The sequence below is a fragment of the Podarcis filfolensis genome (genome assembly GCF_964270895.1).
Source record: "Podarcis filfolensis genome assembly, chromosome: 6".
Taxonomy (NCBI): Eukaryota; Metazoa; Chordata; class Lepidosauria; order Squamata; family Lacertidae; genus Podarcis; species Podarcis filfolensis.
In genome coordinates this window covers 34,365,120-34,390,288 of record NC_139609.1, presented here as the reverse complement: position 1 = coordinate 34,390,288, position 25,169 = coordinate 34,365,120, and the positions used below count along the sequence as shown (strand labels likewise).

The following is a 25,169-nucleotide window of genomic DNA, read 5'->3' as shown; positions in this document are numbered from 1 at the left end:
TTTTGGATCACACCCTGGAGAACTAAAGTATATTTAAGGCCTACTGCTGTGCTCCCAAAACTGTGGCATGTGAGGTGATGCAGAATAGTCTGCCGTATTTGGTAGCACTAATGATGATGGCTGCAAAGCTGCGGCCACCACAAACCTGCTGGGTTTTTATGAATCTGGCCTCTGGTATTGGCCTGGCTGGGGATGACTAAAGTCAGAAAGAGACTCAGGAAAGACTCATACGGCTTGAAGAAGCTAAAGAGCCAAGAAATTTGGCAACAATATTAAGAAAACATTTGGGGGGGGAGAAAAACAGATAGCCAGTGGTATACATGATTTTAATGCATAAGAACAAAAAAAATCTATTTTGGATCAGACTAAACATCCACTTAGTCCATCCTGTTTCCCACAACAGGACCTGAGCCTAAAATGGAGGGGCTGACAGCATTAGCACCCTAAGGACCTTGCTTCCCTCATAGCCACAGCCTTGGATTCAAACAGAAATCTAACATCACTCTGACTCTCTCTCCAGCTTACTGCTTTTTCCTCTAACTCACATCACTGGAAAACTCTCTGCCCTCAACTCTGGCTTTGTCTTTTTAACTACCTGCCAGTTGAGGGAAGGGCCTCACTCATTTCTTTGTTCCCTTAATGGCCCATCACCCACAAGATTCCCACATCAGGAAACTAGTGTGGCTCTCTGCATACAGTCTACTCCAGAGGTCAGCAAACTTTTTCAGCAAGGGGCCGGGCCACTGTCCCTCAGATCTTGGGGGGGAGCAGACTATATTTTTCGGGGGGGGGGGAATGAACGAATTCCTATGCCCCACAAATAACCCAAAGATGCATTTTAAATAAAAGGGCACATTCTACTCATGTAAAAATACGCTGATTCCCGGACCGTCCGCGGGCCAGATTGAGAAGGCGACTGGGCCAGATCCGGCCCCCGGGCCTTAGTTTGCCTACCCATGGTCTACTCCTTTTCCCCAAACTCATAGCAATATAAAAGTATGCAGCATTCCAAATGTGTCCCTACTATAGATTTGCAGTTGAATATTGTCAATTTTATTCTGAGTCCCTTTCCTAATGATCCCTAGCATGGAATTTACCTTCATCACAACAGCTGCTGCATACTGAGTTGATATTTGCATGCTTCTCTGGCATCTTACTCTTATTATATGTACTGATCATTTTTATTTGCAAACAAAAGCGACAGAGAGGGACCCTTGAGACATCCATGTGATATTACTGAATCTCTTGAGCCTGAAACAACACTCTCTCCCCTCCAATCCCCACAGAAAACAAATTAGCAAAAGAAAGTATCAAACAGCACACCCCTACACAAATCTACATACTCAAAAGTCTCATTGTACTCATTGGGGCTTACACTCAGTTATAACTGTGTGTAAGTTTGCAGCCTAAAGGGTGGAAGAATACATTTTAACATTAGGAAAAATCAAAGGCTCCAATAATGAAGAAAGCAAGGAAGAACACCAGCTAGTATGTGATGTGAGACGTTGACATTTGTCAAAAAAGATTGCAGGAAGGTCGGCTGGGTTCAAATGTCCCCATCGAGATAACAAGAAACAGAACACCAGTTAGAGACAGTCAGTATTGGAAGATGATATCAGATACAGAGTGCAGTCTAGCTCTTCAGCATTGGGTAGGGACTGATGCCCAGGGCTGGAGGGGAGGGTGATAGGCTATTCTGCTTCTCAGGGGTGCTACCAGATAGAACAGATGTTTCTCATGCACATAACCTTTTTCCAGTATCCACAATACATTACAGTACTTGCATAAAAAGGCCAAGCCTGCATGAGTTCTGGATTTAACCTTTCTGGGGGAAATCTGTTAAGTTTAAACAAACAAACAAACAAACAAAGTGTTGCCAATGACCCATTTACAATATTAAGCCTTCATTTGAAAGCACCCCAAGTTACACCCAGCAGATGAGCAGAGGTATTTCAAATTCTACTCAAATTCAAATGAGATTGCAGAGAAGACGGATGGATTTTTTTTTTCATCCAGACTTTACAGTGGAAGATGTAGGGCTGTGCCTGAACTAACTTTCTCAAGAAGGGAGTCAGAGGAACTAGGGAAATACTGGTGACAAGAAGCTTTATTAACAAATTAAAAACTGACTCTTTGCCAGGTCTAGATGGTATTCACCTAAGATTTCTTAAAGAACTAAAATGTGAAATTGCTTATCTCCTAACAAATATATATAACTTGTCTCCAAGATCAGCCTCTATACCTGAGGGCTGGAGGAAATTGGCAATGGAACACCAATTTGTTTTAAAATAGAAAAAGACATCTAGAAGAGATCCAGGAAATTACAGGCTGGTTAGCATAAAGTCTGTTTCAGGAAATCTGGTGGAAAGCATTATTATACAGTATATAGAATTAGCAAGCACATAGAAGAACCAGTATGGCTTCTGCAAGGTACTTGCTAACCTTTTAGAGTTCTTTTGAGAATGTCACCAACCATATAGATAGAGGTGAGGCAGTTGGCATTGTGTACTTGAATTTTCAAAAAGCTTTTGGTAAATTACCTCACCATAGACTCCAGAGTAAGCTTAGCAGTCATGGAATAACAGAAGAGGTCCTCTTATGGATCAATAACTAGTTATGGAACCAGAAGAGAGTAACTAGGTAGTTCTCCCTATGGATGGATGCAGAAAGTTGAGACATTGAGATGTGTCCTTTTAAACTTGTTCATTAACGATCTAGAGTTAGGGGTGAGCAGTGAGGTAGCCAGGTTTGCCAATAACACCAAATGGTTCATGAAGGATATTATAAAAAGTGATTGCAATAATCTCTGCAAAGTGGGCAAACGAGCAGTAAAATGGCAAGTGTGTAATTCAAATGTAAGCAAGTGTAAAGTGGTGCACGCTATTGCTCCTTCGATATGTTGTGAGCCACTTCGGCCACAGTTTTGAGGGTAAGCGGCATACAAATTCAAATGGACGATAAGTTCAGTGGAGTTTACTCCCAAGTATTTTTAGCAGGGGTGCACAAGAGCCACATTCTATCATGGACAACCTTTGGTGGCCACATGCAAGTGGTGCATGGCGCCAGAGGCAAAAGTGAGTCCTGCAATGGTTGTTACTCTAACCTTTGCACAGTAACTTACATTTCAGCTATAATACATGCTTGATGTAATACATCCAATCTCCATCTGGATAAGTAAGAGGTATTTCCACAATTCAAGAACTCATTCCAGCCAGGCAAAAACTCTTGAGAAGGGCACAGAGCAGAGGTGTGGACAGGGGATAGCTAGCCTGTGTGTTGGTGTGGCCTGGAGAGTGTCTTAAGAGAGCTCCAGAGGGCCTGAGAGATTCTCTACCCCTGGAGTATAAAACTGAAGCCCATTTCCAGGGAAGGACCTGGCAACCCTTAAGTGTCATGGAAATGAGTTGGCAAAGAAAGATTCTAGAAATCATCAAATGGCACTGTTCATTTTCATTACTGTGAAGTCATCTGGATTTGGCTCAAAAGGGAGGCAGTAATAGAAAGAAGCTTGGATGAACACTGGTTTGGTCACATTACAAACATGGATAAGCCAGAGAGCCTGACTGGTAGGCAAGAGAGGATGAAAAAGGCCAAACGAATATGGACTGAGATAGAGGGATTGATCTAGAGAGCAAAGCTAGTCAGGAATTGGCAAGTACCCTGTTTATGTTAAAAGGACAGATGGTCATAATGATGATTTCATTCTTTTCACAAATGTATTTTCTAATGCTTCAGGATAATAGCCAAGCTGTCTATGCATTTGTGGTTATGAGACCAAGATTTTAAAGAAAGGTCAATTTTCCTATTAAGGGGGTATTTTTACTTTCCTGAGGGTGTCTCCTGTTAGTTGTCGCTGTAAAAAGGGCATTGCATTGCTAGAATTATCCAATCCAGAATGTCAATTGTTATGTTGATCTAGCTAGACATATTCTGCATGCTTCAAGTTGCCATATATTTCCCAGCTGTTGTTCCTGATATTTTTGGATTTGGTCTACAGAGAGCTTCAGCATTGTCAGACAAGCCCTTCACTCTGAGTGTCCCCTGCAAACAATAAAAGATCACACTATGTGATCAGAAGATTAACTTGCTATAGTGCCAACTCCTTAGAATGCAGATGCACCCTCCATCCGAGCAGTGTGCATGTTGATCAGAAAGGGGGGGAAAGGAACGCCAGTGAATTTTATTGACAAAAACAGAACTACTGCTATATAAATTATAAAGGTCAAGATGTAGCATCTGAAAAGCAGGAATTGAATTTGTTTCTGTATGACAACAATTTCTGTCAGATTTTGTTCTGAGAAAGCTACATTAATCCCCATGATGGTTGATCATGGGGTATATATGTGTGTGTGTGTGTGTGTGTGTGTACACACACACATACACATGCACAATTTTATCTCGTATGTCCCACAAAGGGAAGTTCTACTGCAACTTTTTGTATATTATATTTCCCAGTTATCAGGACAAGCACTTTGGCCTCAGTCATTTATTCAGTTTATGGTCTTAACTGGGGCTCTGTGGTACATACTCCCTGGTCTTTTCGCTGCATGCAAAGTTACTGTCATCTGATTATCACTAGTGAGGGTATCAAGGGCCTTATTCCCAGCTGAAGGAAACTGACAGTCTGAGAGAGGCAGGAGGAGCAAGGAAGATGTTTGCATATGACTGTACAATATGTTGGCTTGGTATAAGAGTTGGTATGAGGACCAAGTATGGCATAGAAAAGAGAAAGTAGTAGGCATTCAGAACGCACCTTAGCTTAACACCATAACTGCTCCTTGGGAGCCATCAGGGCTGTCAAATCGGAGGCGGCTGTCAAATCTGGAGGTGATTTTGGCTCTGCACGCGGTAGGTTGTCTTGTCCTCTTGCCCAACAGAAACGGGCGTATTCCTAAGTTTTCCCTTAACTTGGCCAAATAGCCCTTTGGGCGTTTAAGGGGGGGCAGTAATCGACGTGGGGGCAACATGTTAAACCACCCTTCCTTGCCCGGCCCCGATCCAACTACAGTATCCCTGCCCTGCCTCCGTGGCTGCTTTTGAAACACACTTGCGACGCATTTATATAAAGGCCAAACGTACATGCTGAACCAAACATAGCACCAGAACCTCAGCCAATTCCACGTGGGCGATCATTTCTGGCCGCCCTTTGAGAACACGAACCCATCGCCCTAGGTTCTTCGCCGGCTCCTTCCTGTCTCCACCTTGTCCGTGCGCTTTCACCCGCAAACACACACACACACACACACACACACACAGAGAGAGAGAGAGAGAGAGAGAGAGAGAGAGAGAGAGAGAGAGAAGCGCCTTTAGAGCAGAGAAACTCAGCTCTGGCGTCTGTGTGTGTGTTTGCGAGAGAGGAAACCCTGAATTTCTTCAACTGTTTCGCCCTTAAACTTGGTGGGGGTAGGGGGATCCGCTTTAGGAAAGACTTCCTGACCCTCGCAGGGCGCACCCCAGTCGGTTATCTCGGACGACGAGCTTCCCCTGGAGATTATTATTCTTGATAGTACTGGCAATTTGTTCAGGGGACACCACGTGTGTGGTGGCGCGGCGCCTGTGTGCATTTTGGCTTGCACACAGCACGGCGACATCGTGCGATCCGGAGTCACCCCCCTCCCCGGCGCCTTTCCAGCAGCAGCCACCCACTCCCGCCACCCAGCACCACCCAGCTTGCCTGGCGGCGCGCGGGCTGGGCTGCGAGGAGAGGGGAGGTGTTGGCTCAGGCTCCGTCTCTTCTCCCTCCTCTCCGATCCCCTTTCCCTGCGGGAGCGAGCGCTTTGCAAGGACAACGAAGGCTCTCGAGTGCGGGGCGGACGAGGCGAAAACACCCGCCCCCCTCCTTCCCTGCCCCGCGGTAAAGCCGGGCAGAAGCGCCCAGCAGCCAGCCAGCCAGCAGCCCCGGCCGCGCCATCGCCCTTTCTCCGCCAGGAGGCATGAGCACCTGCGACGCCAAAGAGTATCTGGCCAAGAGGGAGATCCCGCAGCTTTTCGAGGTAAAAACCCTCCTCGCCAGCCGGTGGACCCCGGCAGCCACTCACCTCTCGCCTCTGGACCCTGGGCGGAGCAAGTTCCCCCGAAGTCTTGGGGAGACTCACAGGATGGGGGGGGCGAGGCTGTGGGATCTAGGGCAAGGTGGGAGCGCACGGAGCAAGGGCAGCTGCCCGGCATATTGAAGGGGCAAGGCTTGTTTCGAAGGGAGGAATGTCACTTACTCCAGACTTCGCCTCTGACCTCTTTCGCCTTCTTCCTGCACAGTTTTCCAAGATCTAAAACGATGGTTGCGGTCTTTTGCCCCTTCCATAGTACCGGCTGGGCATCCGTGATTTGGGAGACATACGAGACCCTACAGGCAGAGGGGGGAATTGGGGTAGTTAGTACGGCAGAGGAAAAGGCATCCTCCTACCCCTGTCTGCTTGTTTTGGGTATCCAAAGAGATGCCTTCGCTTACAGAGCAGATTGTGCATCTTCTCAGCCCCCTGCCTGCTTCCCTTTGCCTTGCTCACCTAGCCTGATTCTGCGGAGCAGAGAGGAGTTAACATTGTCCTCCCACTCTACTTTTAATGGATCTGGAAGCTTTCTTGCCTCCGGTTGCCTTGGCTCCTCTAGCTGCTTGTAAGGCAGCATTGATCCGACCTTGTGAGATGTGAATATGTGTGGAATTGGTGATCAGAAAAGCAGGAGGCAGGAATGTGTCATCTCCCATGGCATTCTCTGAAAGCTCTACATATCTTGACTCCAGGGTGAATGGATGGAGCAGTCAGTGGAGATGCTGGTGCAGTTTATTTTCTCCTAGGTTGCATGCCTCATGAAGCCATGAATGTTGCTTCCTGCGATCTAAACTGTGATATTTAAAAGGGAACATGATTGGGTAGCTAAAGTGAAAAGACCAAGTCAGTTGCTTGTGCTGCTTGAGACCTAAAGGGATTTGGTCTCAAGCATGTTCATCTGAACATTTTGGCACACTTAGGGTCCCAGTCTCCATTCCAAAGAGTATTTTCATTGCCATTGCGTCAAATCTCTTTAATGAGAATTTTTAACCATAACATAAATTCTCCCTTCCCTCTGCTGGTGTTTTCATTTGTCTCATGGAATTCTTACTTTAGGGAATTCTCTAAGAAATATTTCTTTCTTTTCAGCAAATTACTGAAAATACGAAAGATGAATGCTGCATTTGTGAGTTATTTAAATGTTTAAATGGGTTAATTATAATTAACCCACTTGTAGTATCTGAACATAACAGTAAATCACAAATGCTACGTGCAGAGAAGTTTAGAAAACTGTAAGATTTTTTTATACAAACACTATTTTTGTGTATTCAGTTATAGATTATAAATAGTAAAATTATTGATAGAATAGTTTTGGGGAGTGCAGTCCTATACATGTCTACTCAGAAAGTAGCTCCATTGAATTCAATGGAAACTGTGTATAATAGTCAAGCTAACACCCTAATCGTTTCAAGGTGCCTATGGTATTGCTATGCTATTGTTATGTTATTAATCATTATACAACATATCTAATATCTAAATACCTTACAATCTATATTCTTGCTTGTTGTCACAAAAAAATCAGTATGATAGGTCACTCTTACTCCCATTTAAGCGTTATAAACATGAGGCAGTGGGATTACATGGGAGCTTTTGATGTTTGATACAGAAGGACTAAATTTGTGCCAGGACAACATAGTTTCTGCTGCAATTAAAAAGGTGATTCTGCTATGTACATTAATTCATGCAAATGAAGGACATTTTGATATATTTGCTTATTTTGCAAATATCCACTCATTATTTGTTCTGCCTTCTGGTCATAGAGAAGAGTGAGAAACTAAGTAAGGCTCTACAGACCTGCCCAATAGTCATCTTGCTCAATTGCCCTACTATTCACCTATGCTTCTGATGTTTCACTACACTTCCCCCCCACTTTCTCTAATGTTTTCAAAGCTGTAAGATGCAGGTGGGTAACCCAAGATCTGATCTCATACGGGTAGGAGTGGAGGGAGCCTTAGGTGGGAGAGAAGGGAAGTAGGGATGGGAAATGGGAAAGCAGAAATAAATAGAAGGATGGAAGGAGGAGGGAGCTATTAGCGTAGACCTTTGGTAAGAATGGTATGTTCTTCCTTTGGCATCCTGTTGTGCTGGGAGGAAGAGGGGAGGGATGGGGAGATTATTCCCCGCCACACACTGCTGTAAGGGCTGGAAACTTTTAAAAACAAATACAGTGGTACCTCGGGTTAAGTACTTAATTCGTTCCGGAGGTCTGTTCTTAACCTGAAACTGTTCTTAACCTGAAGCACCACTTTAGCTAATGGGGCCTCCCGCTGCTGCCACGCCACCGGAGCCCGATTTCTGTTCTTATCCTGAAGCAAAGTTCTTAACCTGAAGCACTATTTCTGGGTTAACAGAGTGTGTAACCTGAAGCGTATGTAACCTGAGGTACCACTGTACAAACAGGGACATTGGCAGGATGTTGACTTTTACACTGAACAGCAGAATGCGCACAGGTTTGTTCATAATAGTTAGCATGAATTGTTATACAGATTTGACATAATAATTTGACAAGTTGCATTGTAGCAATCAAACAATTTTGGCTGGGATGTGTGTGTGTTCTTTCCCCTCCATCCCTGTGTCTATCTTTTATTTTCTGCAACATACCAACTTCTTATATACTTTAATGCAAGCTGGTTCCATAGTGGAGGAGGATGTTAATCAATGACGCAAGTTAAAACTTTTTTTAAAATTCAGTTTTTAAAATTCCCTTTGATTAGCACCATGCCCCCACATTTTGAATTTGTTGCCCAGGATATCTAATATCTCTCTGCTGGCAGCTGTCACCAGGAGATTTGAAGCAACTCTCATCTCGCTGTACCATCTGAATTGAGAAAGACAGTCTAAGTGGTGAATTGACGTCTGCAGACACTCATGGTCTGGATGTGGGTCAATGAACTAAAACTGAATCCAAACATGAATTTTGTTTGGGGTGGGGGGCGGCCTCAAGACCAGGAATTGGTAGGACAGGCTGTTCTAGACAGGCATTCCCCTTGGAGGAACAGATGTATAGCATGGGGGTACTTGTGGGGTCATCATTGTTACCTGAAGCCCAGGTGACCTCAGTGGCTAGAAGTGCTTATACTCAATGTCAACAAGTGTGCTGCAGTTATCTATACACAGGTAACTTGTAGGTTAGACTATTGTAATATGTTTTATGCAGGGCTGCCCTTGAAAATGGTCCCAAAGTTACAAGTGATGCAAAACACAGCAGCTAACATATTATTGGGTGCCCTAGAGCCCTTGCAAGTACCATCAACCTGGAAATAATTGTACTGATTACCTGTTTGTCTTCTGGGCAGACAGAAAGCAGGACAGCAAAAGGAAAAGTAGGCTCCCTGGGGAGCTAGAAGGGAATATGAGAGAAAGGGGGGCAACTATACAGATTATTATTATTATTAGATGGCTTTCACACAAAATGTGTCTCAAAGGAACCTGCAAATTAAGCTACAAATAATATCAAAGGCATTAAAACCACATTTTAAAAGTCATAAATGAGAGAATATCTTAAAAAGGTAATGCATCCATGTTATTTATTTATTTTTTTATTTAAAGGCTTTTATAAGCCACTTAATATTTTAAAAATCTCTAAGCAGGGACAAATCCTACCCACCCCACTACAAGATTAAGCATTAGAGATAGGCCAATGCGCTCCAAATTAACAACCAAATGCCTGGATAAACATAAATGTTTCAGCCTGGTGTCTAAAACAGACAGTGATAGTACCAGGTGTGCTTCCCTGGGGAATGCATTCCCCAAATAGGGAGCCACCATTGAAAAGGCCTGTTCTCATGTTGCCACCCTTCAGTTACCAGCATGTAGACAACAGAGGTTAGGCTAAGCCTGTCTAGATAGGCTTGCAGCTGAATCACTAGCTAAAACTGATGGAAGACAATTTGCACCATCTAGGCTACTTGTGCCCAGAATGACAGTAGTGGATGCAGAAGTAGTCCCAGGCTTTGCACCTGCTCCTGTAGTTGGAGAGCACACCCACCACCACACCTGCAAATGTAAAGGAGAAATAGAGCTGCATGTCATCAGTATATTGCTGACAGTACATCCCAAATCTCCATATGACCCCACTCCGTGACTGATGTGGTCAATGGGAGACCCCCGCGGGACCTCACATTGGAGCCAAACAACAACATCCCCCATTTTTATCAGTCATGAGAAGCAAGGTGCACAGCTCATTGTCCAAACCAAGCACCTGGTCTAGCTGTACTAACCGAAACTCACCCAACACAACAGGGCTAAGGAATGCTTTGGATCCCTTTTAGATTCATCTGCTTAAAACCAGAGTTGAGGTCCCGGCAGATGCAAACAATTTTATCCTCAAAATGCTTTGCAAACAAGTCACAGCAGACCACTGTGTATTCTGCACCTCCTTTGGACCAGAATGTTCTGATGGCAGACCATCCTAATAGGCCCTCACCTCTGTGGTGGGGGAAAGCTGCTGAAAGCCGAAATCTCAGCTGGAGTAGATCCACCCCAACCATTAAAAAGGACTGATGTTGCAGTCCCACCCACAGTGAGACCCACTTTGCCAGAATTCAAATTGCTGGCTGGCGGGATCTCCTGTCACACCATGCAGCCGGCCAGAGATTTCCCAACTGCTGGCTCCCAGCCAGATGTTGCTCCTGGGGTGCTTGGGCCCCAGCACTGCTGGCCCACAACCACTGCCCACCCCCATACCATGGGAGTGGCCATTACTATCCCAGATTATGCACTTTCTGCCCATTACAGACAACCAGATTTAGAGCGAGGCCTACCACATGCCTTGGGCTGACCTTTATTTGTTATACACAAGATACACCATAGTTATATCTTAAGCAGTGTTTATGGGACAGATATATTCTTTGTACATATGAGAAGACGTTTTGAACTTTAAAGTGTAAACTGTTCTTTTGAACTATTCCAAAGAGGCTTATGGTGATACCGCCCCTTTAAGACTGGTTTATGGGAATGGGTTAGAACCTCAGAAATAATGAGCTTACATACAGCTGTCTTCTGATAAGGCTTCAAGGCCAGTGTCACAAGGTAATTGGGTGGTCTAAGTTCCCATAAACCTGGATTGGTGGGAGCTCTTGGCAGCCAGCCAAACCGAGGTCTGCATCTATCTGGGCTTTTGACAGCATCTTGTTCCATTGCTCAGCCTAGTGAGATTTAAGTGTAAGCGTTTGTTAATTAGTTGGATAAGTTAGTGTTTGTTGTCTTCTTACCTTCTGAGCTATTTTTTCTGTGTAATTATTTACCTTTATCAGTGTAATTATTTCTACAAGAGAGGTTTTCTCATAGGGTTTTGTTTTAGTAAAGTTGGTATATGATTTTATGAAATTTGGTCTGGTCTGAGTTCCTGAACACTTTAATTTTGACCATGCTTTTCGGACCAAGGCTGCTACAGTGCTATGAGTAAACTTGCCAGCTTCAGTTTTGAGGCTACAGCAGTTTATCTCTACTTCACAAAACTGTAACAGTACAGCAGTTATGTAAAGTGGTTGTTTAACAGATGTTGCCACATCATAAAAATGCATTAGGTTCTTCAGGTCACATATTTCTGGAGTTGCACATTTTTCTCTGTGTGGAATTACAGAGCACACGCATTTACCATGGAGCCTTTGTTTACTATGACAAATAGTGTGATTTACAAGGAGTTTACACATCTGTTCAATTGGACAAATTGGCCTTATGTGAAAAGATGTCAGTAATACGCAACAGTTTAATTGTTTTACATCATGGTGACTTGAGCAAAATAAATCTGGGCTTACTGATCACTTCTCACTGTTTACTGTACACATCGGGGATGTTTATATTTCAAGAACACCCTGTAGTTGTGATTTTAAACATACTTAGACCATTCAAACATTCAAGAAAAGATTTTGGCACTATCCACCAGGACCATATTGCTTTGGAATGCAAATGAGGAATCATGTAATTGAACTATCTCTCAAATCAGAAAGCCCCTGCATGTGGAATATTTACCCGATTGGGAAGATAATGAACCTATTCATTAACGTATTTATAATCCACATTTTCATAAAATATATCAATCAGCAAAAATAAAATCGGCAAAAAAGCATCCATGAAAACAACATTAAAAACATCAAACATAAATGATGCAGCATTCCCCGTATTAGAGGAAGAATCTAATATGCCAGATCTTTCAAATACAAATTGCCAGCTGCCTTTTAAAGTGGTATAGCCTGTAGCCTACAATACTACATGCCTTTTAGGGAACATTTGTGTATTTATTCATAGGAAGGTGATGTGTATTGATACCCAAATCATGAATTTCACAGAATTATATGAGTAGAAGAGATCTAATGAATCATCCTGCTAGGATATTCTTCACCAACATTCGTGAATTCATTCAGTAACAGTGGGGTTTTAAAAATAAATAAATAAACAATGCATTTACTGTTATGTGGAGCAGATGCTCTATAAAATGGGTATAATTTACTGTGTCATTGGTGGGTGAAAAATGAAGTGAAACAAATAGAAAACATCCTACAATTTCCATTTATTTAAAATACTCTTCCAGGCATCGAGCAGGGCCATAATGATACCTTTAAGCAGCTTTTGTTGTCATTGTGATCAGTTACCAATATGTCTGCTGAATCTAAATATAGTCATAATTAAACCTATTGAACTTAATAGGTATTACATTTATCATGACTAAAGTCCCATTGATTTCAGGGGGCCCACTAGGGGCGCATTGGAAGATGGCTGACAATACCATCTCTCCGACCCACACGGGGTAATTAAGAGGCTGTTATGGGAGTAGGCAGCCTCCCTTGTTGCCCCAAGGAAATGGGGAACACTGCCCTTGCCTGCTGTGCCCATAAATCACCCCCTAATTCGAAAGAAGGGGGTGAGGGCACTAGGCAGAATGCCCCCGTGTGGACCTTGGCTCTCCTGGACGCTGTCTCTGATCACGCACTAGCTGCAGCAATTTGGAATAATTAATTACAAAAGAAGCAAATGCACATATTTCAAGTGAAGAAGGGGAGTGATGTCTGCTAATTTAAGTGACCTCTGCGAAAGAAGACGACGAGTTGGAGAAACAGGAATATTTTACGATGAAGATACACCAAAGGCTGGGTATGTTGACAACGGGACTGAATGGGGGGGGGTGAACCTTTTTTACTTTCCTTCTATGTGATTTACAAGAACCCCTCCTCATTAGAATCGTTGGTTGAACTGACCCAAGCAGGATGATTAAGGTCTGTGTGGAGATAAACTTTAACCAAAAGTATGCTTTATGGAGATCGAGAAGCAATAAGAGCTTTTGGAATGGCGCAGCAATTAATTCGGAATCGCCATCTTGCCAAAGGATTTATAGCCGGGAGGAGGAACGGACTTGTTTTCAGACTGCATTCCTGGTGAATCTCCTCAGAGGTTTTGAGAAAGGAGGCAGATTGGTGAAGATTAATGACGCTAAGACTGTTTTGATGTATGGAAGTGATGTTATATGGAAACCTCTGGATATGGCTACTGGATTAAAAAAAATAATCCACGCAGGATTACAAACTGTTCTAACCAGCTTGTGGAGACTATCAGAGGTCACAAAGAGAAAGGAAAAAGATATGAAAATAACAACAAGAGATGTGGAAAAACAATAAGAAAGGACTGGATAGTACTGTGAACATCATAAGGTTAGATTTGTGGACATTAAAACAGCAGCAAGAAGCAAGAAGTTGATTGGATCCCCTTCAGAATTTGAAATATGGGTACCCCCAACAAAAATTTAAAATTCGGCTGTGTAATTTGGAATTTATGTAATTTGGTTTGATTTGATGTGATTGGTCGGTTAATAAAAAATTATTCTTAAAATAAAGTCCCATTGATTTCAGTGGTTCTTTTCTAAGTGTGACTAAGTAGGAAAATAATCAGGGAAACTTATTCCATAACAATATAGAAGTCTTGAAAATGATTTGCTATTCTATCACCAAGTGCTTCAGTATATAATACCACATGTATAAATTACCAATGTGTATTACTATCTGGGTGGGGAAAGGGAATGGGATTTCTGAATTTTTATTGTTTTGTGCTTCAGCAATTTTATGAACCTAACAAAATATTGCACATAAGCTTTGGGGCATAGATTTAAGAGTTCAGCTGTACTGAGTTGGTTGAAATAAATAAATAAATGGGGGAAACCAACTCATTTGGCAATTTTGTACCTTAACAGTGGTCCTGTAATACCCTAATCTACAAATTGATTCAACTGGTATGTTTGGATTGTTTCCAAGGCAGTCCTATTTAAATCAGTGGCATTTAACTTGCTTAGCTTTGTTGATTAAGAAGGCCTACGAGTACAGGTGACCATGCAACTATACAATGGTATGTTTTCATTGGAAGCGTTGTTTAATGAAAAATGTTCATATTTCATGCTTTTCCTAAAAGCAAAAAGCAGCTAATCAAGTTTTCATGTGCAGCAATGTTATGTTTTCATAAGTCACACTTGTAATTTTAGGAGGTTTAAACCTGTGCAATTTCTTAAGTTTGCCATAAAATGGAAACCTGAAATAACAGGAAAAAATGGGATTGGTATGTAACGAAGTTAATTGTTAGACTACAATCATGTTTTCAACTTCAGTGGCTTATAAATCACTTTGGGGCATTATGTTTCAGAGTTTGCTGAATGGATTAATGTGCTACAAACCCGATGATCCAGTCGAATACCTGGAAGGTTGTTTACAAAAAGTGAAGGAGCTGGGAGGAGCAGAAAAAGTAAAATGGGACACTTTTGTCAGTCCAGAAAAAAGGACACTACCTTCACTGAATGGCAGCCAGTCAAGAAGATCCTTTTTGAGGAATGGTAAGATTTATTTATTTTTGTATCAATTTTATGTTTCAGCTTGGATTCAGGTGACAAGCTGAGTAGAATGGGTAAGCCACTCACTGTATGATTTGAAGATGGTAGTGATGTGGGTGCATTGAACATTTGTTTAATGCTTTATTAGTGCATTAATTAATTGTGATGTGATCATGATTTGCTGCCTCGTGGCTTCTGTTAGTGATATGTGGCCACATTACATAAATGGGAATCACACCAAATATAAATCAATCAACAGCTGTAGAAGGATCCATCTTCATTTGAATTTTGATTCTAATTTAGATTTATTGCTGAATAATCTTTAAGTAGATAAGGCTGGAATTCTTATTTGGGGCTAAGCCCCATGAAACAGAGTGGGCCATATGAATAGGCAGGAGTGGTGAGCTGTAGCTTCCAGATGTTGCTGGACTACAACTCCTATTATCCATGACCATTGTTCCATGCTGGCTAGGGCTAATGGGAGCTGGAGACCAGCAATACCTGGGTGGGGGATGGGGCGGGGTAAGTAAGTGAGACCCATGATTTCTGTAGAAAAATACCGTATGCCAGATTTATTGGAATTCCAGTTGAATGGAGCAGTCTTTACAGTTGGAGGAGGAAACTAATGTTTCTTCCTATGTAGCAACTCCCTCGCAATGAAAATACTTATGATCTGCTTATCTTCAGTTGACTGGCATTGACCAATCTGAGGAACTGTGGTGCTTTCTAAAGTTTGCTAAAGCTGTATAAAGAACAACTTATTTACGATGGGCAAAAATGCAGAAATTGGAATGCTCTGAAAAGCCTTCCTAGTGCCAAACATAACAAATACAAGCAAGTGTATTTTCTGAGAAATACCCAGTGCCTAGTCATCATATACAATAACCTGATTGGCATTGCTGATATAATTAATATGGATTAGTTAGAACACCCAGAAAGCTGGGTATAAATCAGCTTGGATTTTAAGCCATTCCAAAAATTGGACTGGGATAACATACAATGTCTATACACAAAGGATACATAAGGAAAGTACCTAATTATTTTGCTGTTGTAAATGTTCCTATAAAGCTACTAGAATTCTATGCAATTTCTTGCTGCAGTTTTTCCTAAGCAATTAAGGCATTTCATGCCTTGTATGTGTTAAAGGCAGTAATTAGATTAAAATGTACACATAATGTCTGAAAACAACAACTCTGGTATGATGTCTTAATATGAATTTAAAATCAGACCTACAAAATACAGTGGTACCTCAGTTTACATACGCTTCAGGTTACAGACTCCGCTAACCCAGAAATATTACCTCAGGTTAAGAACTTTGCTTCAGGATGAGAACAGAAATCGTGCGGCAGAGGCGCAGGAGCAGCGGGAGGCCCTATTAGCTAAAGTGGTGCTTCAGGTTAAGAACAGTTTCAGGTTAAGAACAGACCTCCGGAACAAATTAAGTACTTAACCCAAGGTACCACTGTAACTATAAGAAATTTATCAGCCTGCATGGGTTTTAAATCTGCCCACCTGCCTATATATTCTACATGTGATTCAACAGCTTGAATAATGGGATTTGGCAAGCTGCTTACCCAAGATGAATTGTTACTTGCTGTAGACCAATTTGCAAGGCATATCTTGAAAAGTTTCATATAGACAGCATCTTACTTACTAAACAAAACTGGAAAAATGTATTGCCTTAATGTACCAGTTCCTTGAAGTCCATCTAGGAAGCCCAAAATAGCAGTGAATTAATTTGCGGGAAACCACTCACTCTCAGGGGCTTACTTCAAGCACAGAGTTGCTTAGTTTTAAACTTTGTGATGTCCAGTAAAAATTGCAATCTGTAGCTTCATGTGCTTTTACTGTCTCTTCAATATGGAAGCTTTGTTTTATCCCTAGAGAGAACTCTATCCCTATTTCCTTAGGAAGCCATGGCAGTTTGCTTAGCTTTGATAAACCATCTGTGATTGTCATTTAATCTCCATTTGTCTGCTGGATTTGCAGAACACAACAAACCAGGTATTGGAAGACCGCAGCCAAATATTTGGCTAGTTGTTTCAAATTGTGTGGTATTTGTCAGTTCTTCAGTCTCTGGCGATATGTAGCTCATCTTTCTGACTATTCTGCAACGTGCTTTAAATTTACGGCATGTGTGTACATGGCCTTTCTTCCACTTTTCCTTAGGTCAGCTCTCCTGGCTTCCTCCTTTCCCTCTGTTTATTACTCTCAGAGCCTCTCCTCATAACCTAATCTTCTTTGCTCAGGTGCAAAGAAAATTTTCCTTGCTCAGTCTGAAGCCACGGAGAGCTGCTGTCAGTGTGGATGTCACTGAGCTCAGTGGACCAGGGGGGTCTGACTCAGTATAAGCTACTCCCTGTGTTTCTTTGTCGCCATCTTTGGGCACCTCCTAAGCCTGCACCTCAGCAGGGAGCCCACTGCCAATGTCTGGCCTCCCCAGGCCAGCTTCTGCTGCTCCTTTGCAGCCTCTGCCTGTCCTCTAAGCAAGAAAGCTACGACAAGGAGCAAGACTTTCTGTTCATCTTGCACACTCTCTGTGAATTGAGGCCTAAGCGAGAAGCTGAGCCAATAGGCCGCAGTGGCAGCAGCAAGGAAGACTGTGGCCCACTCGGGGCCTCTTGTCCGATGGCTTCTCAAAACCACTTGCTGGAACTGCCTGCCTCCATCGGCTTCTTTTGGCCCGTTGGCTGCTCGTTTTTCTGACGCCTGTTTTGCTGGGCCCATGTTACTTTACGCTTCTTTTTCCTAGGCCAGGAAGCCTGCCTTGTTTCTTTTTCTACTGTTGTGGCAAATTGGCCTAGAGTGGCTTCCGAGAGGAATGTTCTGTCTCATGGTTTGATTTGATGGGAGGCAGTTTTTAAAAAATTAAACTGATAATTGTTTCAAGTACTACAACGTAACCATTTGCTGTGAGGCATTTTTATATTCCAGCCGCAACCAGCTGGAACCGGTTCTGTGAGGAAAATGTAAAAAGGGGTATTTTACTCTGAGTAGCCCTATTTGTGTCAGCAGACCTAACTTAATCACATCCATTAATTTCACTGGCTCTGATTAAAAAATTAGTTGAATCCCACCCAAAGTTTTCTTAAAGGGACAATGTACTTTTCTAACAGCTTGAATGACATGCATTGCCTGCCTGTGAGATGTTAAAGCAGCCACTGCCTTTGCTGCCACTGCATACATTACTGCATTCCAGTACAGATGGATTGAAAACATTACCTGACTGTATAAAAATAAGAAGCCCCTCGTTATTATTTTTAATTATTTTTTAGGCTTCCAGAATTTCATGCCAACAGTTGCGTTGTTAAAATATTCCTGATCTTCATTACTGGTAAATGTAAGAAGAGTTCTGTTTTCATATTTCCTTTTTCTTTTCTTTCTTTCTTTTTTACTATTATGAAGTGCTCCCAGACAATCCCAACTTTCCTTACCGGCGGTATGAGCGACTTCCTCCAATCCACCAGTTTTCCATAGAGAGCGACACGGATCTCTCAGAAACTGCCGAACTTATCGAAGAATATGAGGTATTTGATCCTGCAAGATCTCGGCCTAAGATCATCCTTGTCATAGGTAAGAAGGCAGGGAGAACGAATAGTTTTGTTGGATTAAGTTTTTTTAACCATTTAGCCAATGGATTAACTGCTCGAAATGGGTATAGATTCATTGGATAACTTTGGAGGATAAGGGTTAAGTGATATAGGCAAATTCACCGACCGGCATAAACAAATAATTGTTTGGGAAACCATATTCAGCAAGTTGCCCAAATGTCGAAGTGTTTGTGTTTTGTTAATAGTGCCAGGGACTGCCAGATGTGGCAGTGCCTCCAGCGTCTCCAGAATAACCAAAAAGCCTCTAAAAAGGAGAAACTATCAGACTTCATATCCAAACCTTTGGGATACCAGGAATAGTTACACCCTGTGTGCTTCCTAATAGCACACCTCTTTCTGATGCTCCATACAGAATGGGCTGTTTCACTTATATTTGGTAGGGGACAAGGCTGCAACTGGGAAAACCCTTCAGGGGAGAAAGCATTTCCTCACCAAATATGGGGGGGCAGTGTGGCATCCCTCCCTCCGCAAAGTTTCACCAGTTTAAACCTTTCCCTTTGAAAAGAGAAGGGAGCAAGTTGGTTAACTGGAGAGCAAGCAAGGGAGACACAGCTGGACTGGCAATTTTGAAAAGCAGTGACATTGACAAGAAAGTTTTTCAATCTCCTGGTCTCCACTGATGGGAGAAGCCTTTGTTTTGTTTGCCATTCTTAAGGGTTCTGTTCTCATCAGAAAGAGTTCTTAGCTCTCCTTAGCTCAGTGGTTTTCAACCAGTGTGCCGTGGCACCCTGGGGTACCTTGAATGATAGTCAGGGGTGCTGCAGGCAACACTGGCCTCTGTCCCTCTTTCCTTCCCTTCCTCATCAGGTGCCCTCTTGCATCTCTGCCTCCCAAAGGCATGCACAGCTGTTCATTGCAGCAGCCCGGCTACAAGGTCCCCAGGTGAATGGGGGCCTCTAGGGCTGGCCAGGGGGAGCTTCCCAGCCTCCTGTGGGGCAGTGTGAGGAGCCACCTCTCTTTGGGGCAAGGGGGGGGGCAGCTCAGATACCAGAGGCGGCAGCAGCGGCTGCCTGGAGGACTCCTAAGGGGAGGGATAGAAGAGTAGGCTGAGGGAACACTTTACAAGGGTATTCAAAAAAGGGTGAGATGCTGCCAGCTGTGCAGGAAAGAGGTGACATAACTGGGCTCCTGAGCCTCACAGGGGGGCCGCAGAAAGAATGCAGTTGGTCAAGGGAGCTGTGGACTCGAAAAGGTTGAAAACCTCTGCCTTAAGTGTTAAAAGAGCAGCATATTTAACTCTTTCCTGAGGCTGCAGCTCAGTGTTAGTTGCTAAGAGGAGGATGAGGGATTCCTATGACAGGTGCTTGAACAACACATTTAACCTAATAGCAGTGTAGAGTGGCATTGCTTACCTGACTTTCTGGTGTCAAGTGTCTCCACCAGATACTGAGACTGGGAGGGATGAGGGGGCAGGTGCATTGGATTGGCTCCACTGCCACACCTGTACAATGCTCCCCTCTGTCTCACCCTTCTCCCTATCTGCAGGTGATGTGCAATGTCAGGAAATGCCACCCTCCCTAGTAGCTTCTGATTTAACCCTTGGTTATAGCAGTCAGGGAAAGAAAGAAAGAAAGAAAGGGATTCCCATGACTATTGCTTGGGTAGTGCATTTAATTCCCATGGCTGCGGTTCAATTGAAATCACACATTTCGTGCACTTTCCCACCATTAACAAGTTTTTTCTTTGTGGAACCCCTTGGGCTGCAATGTGGCACTCCAGGGTTCCATTGGACCGCAGTCTGAGAAATCTCCTAGTGTGCAGCTAGTTAGCAATTTGGAGAATGTTACATTCCACATCTTTGGGAAAGATTTTGGCAGACTGGCACAGGTGGTGGGTAGTTCGTAATGAATCTGAGAAAATATAATTGCCTTTTTTCTTATAAATAATAGGTGGTCCGGGAAGTGGAAAGGGAACCCAGAGTCTGAAAATAGCTGAACGCTATGGATTTGAGTACATATCTGTTGGTGAATTGTTAAGAAAGAAGATCCACAACACAAGTAGTAATCGAAAGTGGAGCCTGATTGCCAAGATAATTACCACTGGAGAGTTAGCCCCACAGGTACAAACATGGCAATGGCATGTTACTCGCTTTGGCAAGATTTTTGTATGCATTCTTAATATATACTATTAACAAACTAATAAACCTTCTTGTGCTTGTTTTTCACACTGCAAGGAAACAACCATCACTGAGATAAAGCAGAGATTAATGCAGATTCCTGATGAAGAGGGTATTGTTATTGATGGATTTCCAAGAGATGTTGCTCAGGCTCTTTCCTTTGAGGACCAAGTAAGATATTTGTTATTCAAGACAACTTAACAAGTTTAAAGAAAAATATGATAAGCTCTTTTTGTTAAGAAGCTGAATGCCAGAAAGACTAAATATTACTCTCTTCAGATCAGTAGGCATTGCCCCAAATTCTTTGTAAATGCTTGATTATATGCAGATCAAAGGTTGTCTTCTTGACATACATTTTGGGAGTATCATGATCTCATGCTCTTCAAAACAACCAGAATTCTGTCATGTATCGAACAATGACAGCACTTTCTTTCCTATATAATTAAATGGCTCCAAAGGGAAGAAAAAGATCCTATTTAACAAATCGTATTTTTCATACATTCCTGATTTTAAAAGCAAAGAGAAAAGGTTATTCCTTAATGGCACATTTTCAGTGCTCATTAGGAAGAGCACAATTTCATCAGCATATTTTTTTCACACAGAGAGGCAGCCTCAAGGTTATTATGGGCTTCTGAACTAGAATACAGCATTCATAAAATAGCTTTTGTAAGACAAACGTGTTAGGTAATAGTACACTTTTTATTGAATTAGCTTTTTGTGTGATCTCAATTTTTGCTTTAACTCAGTTTACTTTGCTATTAAATTTTTATTGTGCTTGAAAAAGATGTCTTGTGAAACTTGCTTGTCTTATCACTTAAGATGCCGATTAATAGTTATTGAAAGTGATATTGACTAGAGAACATCTTTGTACAAGCTGCTTTTGCAGGGAAAATGACTAATTTATGTGTAGAACAGATTCTTCAGAGTTTGTCCTTATTTTGAGTTCATCGGGATTCAATTCTGACATTTCATATTCTTGACCAAAAGCTACCCCAAAATACATTTTGAGAAATACAGTTGTTTAGTAGGATGCTTCATTAATTTATATGAAAGCAAGCCAAGTGATGAAAATCCTGTGTTTTGAATTGATTTCACATTGCCAGATACGGAAACAACCAATATGACGTTTGGTTAAAGACACAAGCAAAGGTTACATTTCAAAAGTGCATTGTCTGGGAGTTTTACCAAATTCTGACTAACCTCTGGAATGAGAAAATACAATTGCTCCAGAGCACCCTCTCCTACTTATGATGGCTAGACCAACAGTGCAGGAATACTTGTGATGAGTCAGATGGAACATAGATTAGAACTCATCTTATGAACCACACCATAGCAGCAATGGTGCTTTGGCACCATTGTGTCCCTGCAGAATTGGTTAGCAGACCTGTTCTGAGTGGCAATGGGCATTCTACACTTTGCTCCTTGTATTAAAGTGGAAGATCTTTCAGTGGCCCACTGTGATGAATTTGCAAAGCACTTTGGTGAAACAAGTGATTGTGTCTGTTTTGAACTGGATTTCATGTTGAACGTACCTTTCAAAGCTGCTTGTCGGCTGTTATCAATAGCTTTTAGTTTGTGAAGTCCTAAAGATGTTGACAAAATCATAGAAGGTGTAAGGCCCATCACTTTTGAGCTTGATGGTTGCCATGCTGGGTGGGATTAGGGTGACCAGAGACTCTGCTAACTTCCCGGAAGGCCTCAGATGTGGTGCTTGATTATTTATGTTGAACATACAGTATTGGTTTTTCAATGTGTGGTGCTCCACAAGGTTCCATCTTATACTTTATTCTATTTAACATCTATATAAAAGCGCTGGAAGAAGGTATTTGGATTATATTTGTTTTCGAGGATTGCTTTGTTTGAAAGTTAAGTTATGAAAATCATTGGTGAGGAGGTTGCGTGTTTTGGTCTCCTTGCCCTTTTGCTAAAGTTGAGGATGTGCTTAACTCATCTATCTGCTTAGCTGTTTGTCTCAGTAATTTGTCACTCAGACTGAGACACCTCCCCTCAGCTTCCTCATGTTCATAGATCCCAGTCAGACATGACTTTTTTGAAAGGCACCTATGCAATCAACCTTACTCTTGTAACGTAGGTGCAGCATAGTCTTCAACAGCAATTCATTTATTAAGCAAACAAACAAACAAACAAACCACTTGATTTTTAAAAATCTCCATAAAGTGTCCAGGTAAAAGCATAGAAGACATGTCCAAAGCTATATGTCAATTAAAAACAAACTTACATTGAATAATCATACCTAAATACAAATATAAAATCTGTAAAGCATTAAAACAAATATAAATAAGTGCTGTTTTTATTTTATTAATGGTAGTGCCATGGATAAGTGGTGCACAAATAAACAGTAAACATGAATCTTAATAAACTGAAACAGAAATAGGCTGGCATCATAAAAATAAATATCATAGATCTAAACAGGCAGCAGAAAGCAAAATAAAGCATTTTATGTTCCCCATGTATGTTATTACGGTATGTGACGCACAATGCTTCTGTAATATCTATAGAGCGCCTAAGCAGCTAGTTAATTGAAAAAGACCTTTGGATTCTTGGAACAGTTTTGATTAACATATAATTTCTCAAATACTGAATTTTGATTTGCCCTTTCTTCAAAAGCATTAGGTAAACAAACACTTACTTCTCCAGCATAACACATTTCAGAGAGTTAGCAAATATTAGGAAGCTCTTTAAATTCGAAATGCATGTTGGAAAATGCTGAGAAAGAGGTCTGGCTTAACATTTACCTGTCATCCAAGCTGAAAGTCAGTGAATCACCTGCAAGACTAGCATATTAAATACCATCCTCTGCTCCAGTGAGGCCCTCTTCAATGTCAGCCAAGCATTCTCAAGCGGATGTGGGCTGACTATAGTTTAATAGCACTTTTCTTCAAATGTTCTTACTCCATTCCCCCCCCCCCCATTCCTGTGTTACATTCATCCATTGGAACGAGTGTAAAAGTCTGTATATCATAATGGGCTTGAATTTATTTACTGCTGCTATAGTTATCTTATATAAATGTGAGTGCAAAGGACAGAGGGCCTATTGTAAACCAAACAGCAGCAGTTACTTATAAAATGATAAATTTTAGGGCTAATAAGGAGAAATAAACAATCTGTTGCCCAGTTTTCTAGGCAACACTGTAATAGAAAATATTGACAAAACCACAAGCCAGAGCATACTCCAATCTCCTAGTTCAGCTCCCCGAGGAGAGGCAAGCTGCTTTGTCCACTCTAACATATCATCTCACATCATTTTTATTACCTTCCCACTTCTATGAACACATGGAGTTTCTATATCAGCAACTTTCCCTGTTCACCTCAATGACATAAGACAGCTGCAAGCTTATATTCTTTAATGCATGTAGACTGCTCTATTCACTGTAGTGAACAAGGGAACCTTAGTAGGCAGTTGTTACGAAAAAGGAGCAATGCTGCTGAGTGCTCCAGATGGCTGGAAAGCCAAACAGGATGTTTATGTTATGGGACTGTACCGTGGGAACCAGGGACAGTCTATTATGTGCACTGAGCACCGGATGTTAGCTCAGAGTGTCACATGACCCTGTACTGGAAGTACATGGGTGGAGTTATTCTCTCTCTGCTGTGGGTATCAGAGGGTGCAGACATGTTGTTCTCTGCACTGAGGAAAGACAGAAATAAAGGCATGTAAATACATTTCTGTCTGTCTCTTTCCCCTCCCTGGGGATGGCAGGGAGTGAGGGAGGAGGAGTGGCTGTGTTCTTCTCACGTTTGAAGAAGGATCGGCCGATAAAGACCTCGCCTTGTCTTGCCGGGAGTCGCTGACGGGGGAGGCCAACAAGGAATCAAGCCGGGCACCTGGAGAGTGCCAAATGCCTCTGAATGACAAGGCTTGATATCAACATATGGTAGCAGAAGCTGCTGGTTATCTGATCCATGGGAATCAGCATGAGAGGTGAGAGGTTGATGGATCGTGTGCCATCCTCTGCACCAAGGAAAGAAGATAACGTCTGCAATTGCAGCCAGAAGCTGAACAGACGGCTGGCACCAAGAGGGGGTGTTTTCCAAGCAACGGAGCCCAAAAAAGGTATGCTGAATATCGGGCTAAAAGTGTGAATGCAGATTGATTTATTCTCTGGTTCACGAGAGAGCTGCGTTTGGAAAAAAACAGCTCTGAGAGTAAAGGCTTGCATACCACAGATTTTTGTGGTGAGATAACGAAGAGGTATGCACAGTTGCTAAGCAACGACAGTCAGGCCAGTGGAAAACTACTGACACCTGGGGCTGGCTCAGTCAGAGCCGGGAAAGCGAAAGTTGTTTTGACTTTGAGACAGCTTGGAGATTGCTTGCCTGCCTGAGAGAGAGGCAGAAAAACAGCTCAAAAAGGAGCTTTTGGATTTTTACTAGCTCGAGAGTGGAGAGCTGAGGCTTAGAGTTCAGCATGGATGCCAAGAAGGGGGGAGTGCCCCTGAGTGCCGTGGTTCAGGATGAACACAGCCGGCATGCTGCACTGGAAGTAAAGGACAGGGGGAGGGAAGAACGGAGTTCTAATTCCCCCACCGATGAGGCTACTGGAAAGGATGCTGTAGCTTTGAACG

General features: G+C 42.4%; 2 protein-coding genes across 5 annotated transcripts in view; one reads left to right on the top strand and one right to left on the bottom strand.

Moving 5' to 3' along the window:
• LOC310765694 (uncharacterized protein) overlaps positions 1 to 18,054 on the bottom strand; it is a 29,186-nt gene extending 11,132 nt beyond the window's left edge. Inside the window, exons 1-4 of one of the 4 annotated variants that reach the window (XM_083621070.1) lie at positions 17,962 to 18,054; positions 16,511 to 16,564; positions 9,325 to 9,387; positions 6,213 to 6,343 (exon numbers count right to left, since the gene is read on the bottom strand). In XM_083621070.1, coding sequence (XP_083477196.1) covers positions 6,213 to 6,343; positions 9,325 to 9,387; positions 16,511 to 16,564; positions 17,962 to 17,984 — 271 coding nt within the window. In that variant the 5' untranslated portion in view covers positions 17,985 to 18,054. Of the gene's footprint in view, positions 1 to 6,212; positions 6,344 to 6,734; positions 6,840 to 9,324; positions 9,388 to 11,039; positions 11,624 to 16,430 lie in introns of those variants that run through there. The other 3 variants (XM_083621069.1, XR_014549738.1, XR_014549739.1) reach the window with 3 other exon arrangements.
• The window catches only part of AK5 (adenylate kinase 5), a 91,200-nt gene continuing 71,330 nt past the window's right edge, over positions 5,300 to 25,169 (top strand). Inside the window, exons 1-5 of the mRNA XM_083621018.1 lie at positions 5,300 to 5,993; positions 14,673 to 14,859; positions 18,262 to 18,429; positions 20,357 to 20,526; positions 20,641 to 20,754. Of these exons, the coding sequence (XP_083477144.1) occupies positions 5,934 to 5,993; positions 14,673 to 14,859; positions 18,262 to 18,429; positions 20,357 to 20,526; positions 20,641 to 20,754 (699 nt within the window). The 5' untranslated portion in view covers positions 5,300 to 5,933. The remainder of the gene's footprint in view (positions 5,994 to 14,672; positions 14,860 to 18,261; positions 18,430 to 20,356; positions 20,527 to 20,640; positions 20,755 to 25,169) is intronic.